The 9,743-nt window shown below is 30.0% G+C and overlaps 1 protein-coding gene across 1 annotated transcript; it reads right to left on the minus strand.

The window, feature by feature from the left end:
• Positions 1-1,796: 1,796 nt before the first annotated feature.
• LOC111033550 (general transcription factor II-I repeat domain-containing protein 2-like) lies at positions 1,797-8,308 on the minus strand. The gene is made up of 3 exons (XM_022314336.1): positions 8,293-8,308; positions 8,139-8,229; positions 1,797-2,511 (listed from the first exon to the last, which is right to left on the minus strand). The coding sequence occupies exons 1-3, from the start codon at positions 8,306-8,308 to the stop codon at positions 1,797-1,799; spliced, it is 822 nt and encodes a 273-aa protein (XP_022170028.1).
• Positions 8,309-9,743: the final 1,435 nt, after the last annotated feature.

Raw genomic sequence — 9,743 nt, forward strand, 5'->3', positions numbered from 1 at the left:
GTTTTTTTATAGCATCACGAATTATTTTATTAATTACGCTGATGGTTTATGGCCGTTTTTGTTACATGTCCGCCTTACTGCCTTAGCCGTAAGTGTCATCTTAATTTCAATGTACATTCGTATTTTGTTGTGGCACATTCCGCCTTGAGCGTCACTGTAGTACTCCCCTCGAATTTATACATTTTACCAGCTGGTATTTGGTATGTCACGTTTGTTTGCGTTCCGTATACCTGTGTTATTGCACGCCGTTGTTATACAATGACAAGATATCCGCCCTTTTCCGTCCACGCATCCTGTATACCAGGCATGTCAAACTCAAAGTATCAAGTGGGCCAAATATATTGAAAAGTTTACTACGCGGGCCGCACATAAAAATTTAGCGAAAAAATAAATGTTTTGTACAAATTTTTCAATTTTATTCTTTATATGTTCACGAATACAGCAATATTACAACCAAATGGCTTGCATTTCATAAAAAAATTCCGTTGTACGTTATTTGCGATTCAAGCCCTGATTACAACTAAATTAAAAAAGCGGGTAAGTGGATATCGCTCTGCTGTACAGTAGGTTACAAGTGGGTCACTGTATAATGGATGGAATTAAATTTGAATTCAATGATACAATATCATTGTATAAGAAAAACGATTCTGAGTGGAGACGGTATGTCAGTCTTGGTTTAAGACATATTACATACTTATCTATGGTATTAAAAAAATAATTGACTTAATCGTAATATTAAACTGTAGATTGTATAGATAGGCCATATTTTGATTTTTTTGATTCTTCAGTTTCATATTATACCGACGAATAATATTTTTAAATTACAACAAAATAACCAAAATCGTTATTACTGATTTTAATATGTAATTTCGTCCAAATTTGAATTTAAAATGTCTGTAAAAAATAACTGTGTTTATGTGTTTTGTAGATTTTTTGGTTACAGAATGAACTATTTATGAGAATCTTTGTTTTAAATTTTCAATCCTTAGTTATAAAAACTGAACATTTTATAATTTTTTAATTACATTGATTAATAATTTTCGAGATTTTGATAAATTTTGTCAAAATTTGAATTTTAAATGCTTATAAAAAAAAATTGTGCCTATATATTTTAAATATTTTACAATTGCTATTGTAAAAATATATCAGGCGCCTTGTATTAAATTTTCAAGCTTTTTCGCCCAACAAATACAATTTTATTGGTATTTATAGAAAAAAAAACTAAGAAAATTGAAAATTGACAATGTCCGTAAACATCTCAAAAAGAGTCAAATTATTTTCAAAATTTTACCGTGTATATAAAATGCAAATATAAACAACCTGTGAAAATTTCATATATCTATGGTAATTTGTTTTAGAGTTACACCAAAAACAAAATCCCCGTTTTTCCTTAATTTTTCTTTCGTTTTTCACGTCGCTTTTGAAAACTACTAAGAAATTTTTACTTTTGACTCCCCCAAAGTACCAACTAGATTCACTTGCCAATCAGAAAAGTTACTGTTGAAGAAAATCGAAGCAGTTTTACTGTCCTAAAAGGTGATGACAGACACAAAAAAAAAAAATATAAAAACACACATCATTGTAAAATCAATACATTCATCGTTCCACTCAGAATCTAAAATAAAAATAAATTAACATTAACATTTAAATAAAATATAAATCATACCTACTAATTATTTATGAAAATAGGTGTTGTATAAATTACAAAAAAAAACATATAAATAATTCTTTTTAGACGATATTTGACATCTCTTGTGCCACATTAATAACTTTTGTACATAACACCTCTTGGTGTATCATAAAATGTGTTCTATGAAATTTATGCTCAACATATTCATTCGCTTTTTTTGCAATCTTTCAACGAATCCTTTATTTTTCCCCGTCATAGAAGGAGCTCCATCTGTTGCTACAGATGACAACTTTTCCAAAGGTAAATCATATTTTTTCAAGAGTTCAAAAACAGAAACGAATACATCCTCTCCTGTAATAGTATCAAACATAGGTATAATTTCCAATAACTCTTCAAAAATATTAAATTCCATATCGCAAGCACGAAGAAACACAGCTAACTGAGCTGTGCCACCAATATCGGTACTTTCATCACAAGCGATTGAAAAATACTCGAATGTAGGTATTTTAATTTTAATTTGATTATTCAAATTGCAAGCTTGTTCAGTTATTCTTTCAGCAACCGTATTTCGTGTCAATAAAATGTTTTGAAAAGCTTTTAGATTTCCAGGACAAATAATTTCAGCAGTTTTAATCAAACACGTTTTTATAAAATCACCTTCAGTGAACGGTTTCGAATGTTTAGCAATTAACTCTGACAACACGTAACTAACCTTTACTGCAGCTTCATTTTCTTGTGGTATTTTAGTAAACATTATCTGTTGTTTTTTATACCCTGATATAAACTCTTTCAGTTTTTCTTGCCTCAATAACCCTTCATAGTGGTCGTATTTTGACTTATGTTGTTCATAATGTCGCTTAATATTGCACAACTTTGGAACACTAATAACACTTTTACATATTAATCAAAGTATTTTATTATTGATGTCACTGCAAAAATATTGTAATTCCCAATTTTCTTGAAACTGATGATGTTCATCGGTAATTTTTCGTTTATTACTACCACTTGGTTTTGATACAGACATTTTTAAAGATTAAATTTACTGTAGAATACACGTAACAAAATTTAAACTCGAACACACGGTGTTTATCGAACGACTAGTCGTATAAATGTTAACAGTGGAAGAGACACGCGTGTCGCAAACTGACAATATAAATTATTAATCTATAATGTATAATGAATATAGATATAAAATATAAACCATCAATAATCCCTATTCGATAATAGTTTATCAGAAGATAAGACAGTATAATAATGTATACCAAATAAACCATTCTGACATTCTGACCAGTCGTGACACAAATAATATTATTTTGAATAAATAAATATTTTTTTCATTAATATTGGTAGCCGAGGGCCACAAAAAAATGAGCCGCGTGTTTGACATGCTTGCTGTATCCTGTATACCATGGTTTAGTGGTATACTACTGTCGTGTTGCGTTTTCGTCCTTTGTCGAGTCGGTCACGGCGTAACAGGATAGTCATGGTATCGGCCCACCGAGTTTCATATTTCATATTTCTATACTCATGTTTGTACTTATTTCTCATCCACAAAAAGAAAAAATTTACCAATTAACACTCATAACTGGCCCGTATTTTGAGTGGCCCACCGAGATTTACTCGGCAGCTTGCCGATCCGGCCATTGCCTGAATTGTTGAATGTCATACAATTTATTCTTCTGGTGTATCCCGGGCGCTTTGTTTCATTCGAGGGTGTCAGCCTAATATCTGCCCGCGGATCACGATACATATTGTTACATACAACATATTACATTTAATTCTTTAAATATTGGTTAGTGGTTACATAAACGATAAACAAATTATTATATTACTACGAGGCATTCCTTGCTTCTGGNTATTTATACAAGAAATCACAAAAGTTTTGAACTTTGTAAATTTTTAGGATAAGTAATGTTATTGTTATATAATATTTAAAATTTTAAACATAGTATACCTATTTCCTTGGTCGTTTATCATTACAATAATTCATAGCTAGGTATAGAATATACCAGATACCAAGAGACATGAGTTTGAAATTAATAATGATATGTAGACATGTAGTATATGTAATAATGTATTAATATGTATAAATTGTATCTGGTTCATGTGTTTAAATATATAGTATAAGACAATAGGAAGAGTAGATGACTATAATTATTAGGTAAGCATAAAGTATTTTGTAAGTATTAATGTTTGTTCGAGCGTAGAGAAAAAATTTTTTTTTGGTTATTTACTTGTAAAAAAAGGCGTATACTGAATTAGGGGCGTCATATTTATGTTTGCTCCCCCATACATTGTCCCTTAATACGGCCCTGACACTTGTAGAGTACAATTTGCACATAAAGTTGACATTTTATTGTTTTTTGCGATTTAAGTATTTCTAATTCAACTTCAAATATGGTCTAGATAGTTTGAGGAACCGTGAAACTAGAGTTTTCCAGAAAGAAAAACAGAAGTAAATAAATTTTGACTAGTTTTACGATAGAAAAGGGTTTTGAATGTGACGTTTCTGTTTCAAGGAGATTAAGTATAAAGATTGAATTTTGAACAACAACACGATGTTTATATTTTTATATGATCGACGAACTATTCGTGGACACAAAAAAAACCCGAATTCGTCCATTTTTTTTTCACATAGGCCTTACATTGACACTTGTAGAGTACATTTTGCACATAGTTTACATTTTATTGATTTTTGTGGTTTAAGTATTTTGAAGTCAACATCAAATATGGTTTAGATAGTTTAAGGAATCTTTAAAATATAGTTTTCCAGAAAGAAAATCATAATTAAATAAATTTTTACTAGTTTTACTATAGAAAAGGGTTTTGATAGTGACGTTTCTGTTTCAATGAGATTTAAGTATAAAGATTGAATTTTGAACAATAGCACGATGTTTATATTTTTATATAGGCGAGGAACTTTTCGTTGACACAAAAAAAAAATTGAATTTTTTCACTTTTTTTTCACATAAGCCTTACATTGACACTTGTAGAGTACAATGTGCACATAAAGTTTACATTTTATTGATTTTTGAGGTATAAGTATTTCGAAGTCAACTTCAAATATGGTCTAGATAGTTTGAGGAATCGTGAAACTAGAGTTTTCCAGTAAGAAAATCATATTTAAATAAATTTTTACTAGTTTTACGATAGCAAAGGGTTTTGATAGTGACGTTTCTGTTTCAATGAGATTTAAATAGAAAGATTGAATTTTGAACATGAACTTGATGTTTATATTATTATATGGACGATGAATTATTGCTTGACACAAAAAAAGCTCAGATTTGTCCATTTTTTTTCACATAGGCCTTACATTGACACTTGTAGAGTACATTTTGCACATAAAGATTACATTTTATTGATATTTGAGGTTTAAGTATTACGAAGTCAACTTCAAATATGGTCTAGATAGTTTAACGAATCGTTAAACTATAGTTTTCCAGAAAGAAAATCATAATTAAATAAATTTTTACTAGTTTTACGATAGAAAAGGGTTTTGAAAGTGAGGTTTCTGTTTCAATGAGATTTAAGTAGAAAGATTGAATGTTGAACAACAACTTGATGTTTATATTTTTATATGGACGACGAATTATTCATTGACACAAAAAAAGCCCGAATTTGTTCACTTTTTTTTCACATTTTTTTTGGGCTATGGTTGGGGGCCCTTTTTTCCAAATCGCGGACTGGGCCTTTTCGAGCCAGTCCGACACTGCTGAAACTGACAATATTAATTATTAATCTATAATGTATAATGAACATAGATATAAAATATAAACCATCAATAATCCCTATTCGATAATAGTTATCAGAAGATAAGACAGTATAATAATGTATACCAAATAAACCATTCTGACATTCTGACCAGTCGTGACACAAATAATATTATTTTGAATAAATAAATATTTTTTTCATTAATATTGGTAGCCGAGGGCCACAAAAAAGGAGCCGCGTGTTTGACATGCTTGCTGTATCCTGTATACCATGGTTTAGTGGTATACTACTGTCGTGTTGCGTTTTCGTCCTTTGTCGAGTCGGTCACGGTGTAACATTATAGTCATGGTATCGGCCCACCGAGTTTTATATTTCATATTTCTATACTCATGTTTGTACTTATTTCTCATTATCACAATAAGAAAAGGTTACCAATTAACACTCATAACTGGCCCGTATTTTGAGTGGCCCACCGAGATTTCCTCGGCAGCTTGCCGATCCGGCCATTGCCTGAATTGTTGAATGTCATACAATTTATTCTTCTGATGTATCCCGGGCGTTTTGTTTCATTCGAGGGTGTCGGCCTAATATCTGCCCGCGGATCACGATACATATTGTTACATACAACATATTACATTTAATTCTTTAAATATTGGTTAGTGGTTACATAAACGATAAGCAAATTATTATATTACTACGAGGCATTCCTTGATTCTGGCGACGAACCACTCGTTTTTGTTACCATATTTTTGAGGGCCACACTACACGCTCTTTGCTGACCGCGATTGGATGACCGTGTTATTATATATTTATAATATTAAAATAGTGATCCGTCCAAAGTTAGATTATAATATATTATCGCACATGCAGTAGGAAGTGCAATTGTGCATTATTTATGCTTGATCGGAACCTATTCTGTGTATTACAACGTGCCTTAGGTAAAAGCGGATCCAAGTCCCTCACCGACATAGGCGTAACTTGGACTCTATTCACGAGGGGGCAAAAATAATTTTTGAGGATCTCTAAACATTTTCATAATCTTATTTAAATTTAATATTTATTATAAAACTCTTTTATCATTTTACCACCATTTTTCATTTAACTCATTTTAAGCAAACATTTTTTTATATACCTATACTGTAAGTTTTATACCAAACAATAATAAAATTACTACTTATTTCTTTTTAAACCATAATTAATATTCATAATTATATAAAAATTAAAAAGTAACTTTGTAGAAAAAAACTTGTTTTAAGTTTTTATATTTTTTTGTGTGTGTTTCTGTTTCCGGGCAGTAAAAGTCCTACTTGGGTAGGTACTACTTCTATAATTAGTATTTAAATAAAATGTAAAAGTGTATGTGTTTTAAATTTACAAGCACTCATTATTTGTTGTTATTGTAAAATATTATTATATTAAAATATATTCCTATAAATATAATATAATATATTATATTATGTATATGTTAGGTACGGTCAAAGTGTATAATTGGGCGTTGTAGTACAATGCCCGGACAATGTATACAATGCCCCATTTCAATAAACAATGCACCTTAACCAGTATTCTAAATATCCACCAACCCAAAAGTATATCCGGAAAAATCCACAACCAGATACACCGCCTCAAAACCAATGCACAGACCATCATTTTCTGTTGGGTACCTAGCTACGTCGGAATCCGAGGTAATGAATTAGCTGATACATTTGCCAAAGAAGCCATCTCCTCCCAACTCTCCCGCCAAATCCACACCTGTACTTTTCAAGACCTCAAAACCACCATTGACAACCACATTCAAACACAATGGCAGATCCTATGGTCAACTCTCCACACCAAGCTTAATAAAATAAAACCCACAGTCTCCCCATGGCCATTCTTCTTATTACCCAGACGGCCAGACGCCAGGAAATAATCTTAAACAGACTACGGATAGGCCACACATGACACATGGGTGACTCATAAACACCTTATGGACAGATCTGAACCCGAACAATGCCAAACTTGCGGTGAAACCTCTACGGTTGAACACATAATATGCCACTGCCGTAAATTCGCCGACATCAGAACTAACCTCAACATATCAGATAACCTGGAAGAAGCCCTTAGTGGCTTAGTCCACAGTCAATCAATATAAAACAAATAGTTAATTATTTAAAATTAACGAGATTATATCACCTAATAAAACCTAGATATATTTCAAACATACCATTTATAATTATGTATCCATTTATCTATCTATCTTTGTATCTATCTATATTAATTGTAATTTTCTTATCATATTACTTTGTATATATTATTATTAATGTCTCATATTTTTTTTTAAAAATATTAATGTCTTAATATTCTAATGCCAATAACCTTTGTTGTTGCGGCTTAATAAAAAAAAAAAAAAAATAGACAATGTGGACAGTTAAACACTTTGCCCGGGCATTACACAGAATGGCTAGAGCACAGTGGGAAATTACAATTAATTAATTAAAATGTATAAAACGATTTTTGTTATCTTAATAATTTACAATAATTTATTTTTTGAATATTAACTATTTTTTAAATTATTTTTTTCAATTTAAGCTATCATGACATTTAGAAGCCCTACACTTACATTTAATATTGTCTTACATTGCTGTTTACAGTTACACCGGTCATATCCTTGACCGCCAAGATTTGAAAATTTTTCTATAGGCATTCTGCAAGTTTGTGTGTTAATGGTTTAAGTAAGACATATTTCGTTATAATATATGCATAGTGTTTATAAATTAGAAACCGGGCACCTTCCTATAATCTATATCCTATATAACACGGAGTACTAGGCAGGTTAGCAGTTTCCATCCGGTCCCACAACCTATGATTAGCAGCCAAGTCAGCATAAAAATCTTCATTATTGAGTGAATCTATAAAAATAATTAAATTAAATTAATATAATATATACATGAGAAAATGTTAAATATATTTACCTGTATCAGTATACATAAACCTAATCTTTAGGTGGCTTGGCGTGGTGCGTTGGCTGTTACCAGTCGCGGAATGCGACTGAGAGTAAGTAACGGCCACAACTACTAGCTCCCGGATGGGTGACCACCCGGGTTCGTAGTAGTTAAAAACCTCGCCACACCGGAGTTGCCCGATTGCGGCCCGAATTCAGGTAGTCGTATTTTATCCCAAATATAAGTATCCCGATTGCGTCCAAACACACATTGGTTCACAAAATAGCTTATAATTAATAAAATGAAGTATTTGGTTAATATTTTAAATACTATTGGAAGTAATATTTTTATTTATGATTTTATTAGCAAAATTTGTAATTATTTTGATTTTTCAATATACATTTNACTAACTTAAGACTTATATTAATGTTTGAACTAGAATTAAGTAATTTGATTTAATTTTGTATAATTATGATAAGAAACAACTCATCGAAGATTTTGATTAATGATTCCACAAATTTAACTTTTCGGGAGCCACAAACAAATGAACAAGTTGACTTATGTTTCTTAGGATCAAAAGATTCACTGAATCAGTTCATCAAAGTAAACATGTCCTAACTTGACTACTCAACAATGTATTCTTCAGTTCATACATCTTAAGTTATATTTTGTTAATTTAATCTACAGTTATATTTTTTTTTTTTGTTTTTATTGAATGACAAACCCTAACACAAAAATATATATAATTGAACGGATTTTGTGAAAAGGGAATCAAGTCAATAATAGTAATTGTTCGGTAGACAGCAAAAACATTTCATCTTCTACATTTAAATAAAAAAAAATTGAAACTATTAATTTTATTTATAACTTCGATAAATTGTATGATTATGTAAATAAAAATACTTTAAAACCATTTTTTAGTTATTTTTGTTGACTTGATACCAATAGCAAGAACGTTAATAGTATTTTACAACTTGATACCATTAAGTGCAAAAAGTATCAAGTCGTTATTATGCAATAATATTCGTGCTATTGGGATCAACTATCAAGTCAACAAAAATTAATTTATGATTAATAATTTAATTTTTTTTATAATTTAGTAAAGTTGTTTATTACACATACATTATTTTGCAATTTATATACTAAAGTTTCCATAAAACAAATAACTAATTACTGCATATAATAGTTTAAGATCTCTGAAAAGTAACTCAAATAATACAAAATATTTTAATAATAATACGTGCAATGTACATAATATTATTACATTAAAAATGGAATTGAATAGGTACCTAAAGGTTGATCATAATTTTATTCATCTAATAAAGTTTATATGATATATTTTAATAAAAGTAAATAATAATAATAATTAAGAATATAGTACTAGTAGGTAATATATTTTTGACTGATTTTAGGTTTTATTAAAATCATAATGTCTTTTGGGTATAATTTATTATTAATTATAATATCAATAACATTTTTAA

The sequence above is a fragment of the Myzus persicae genome, unplaced genomic scaffold (genome assembly GCF_001856785.1).
Source record: "Myzus persicae strain clone G006 unplaced genomic scaffold, MPER_G0061.0, whole genome shotgun sequence".
Taxonomy (NCBI): Eukaryota; Metazoa; Arthropoda; class Insecta; order Hemiptera; family Aphididae; genus Myzus; species Myzus persicae.

Coding starts and splice junctions, on each gene's coding strand:
- LOC111033550 (XM_022314336.1), bottom strand. Junction 2,512..8,138: donor GCTAACCTGCCTAGTACTCC/GTGTTATATAGG, acceptor AAGTGTTATTAG/TGTTCCAAAGTTGTGCAATA.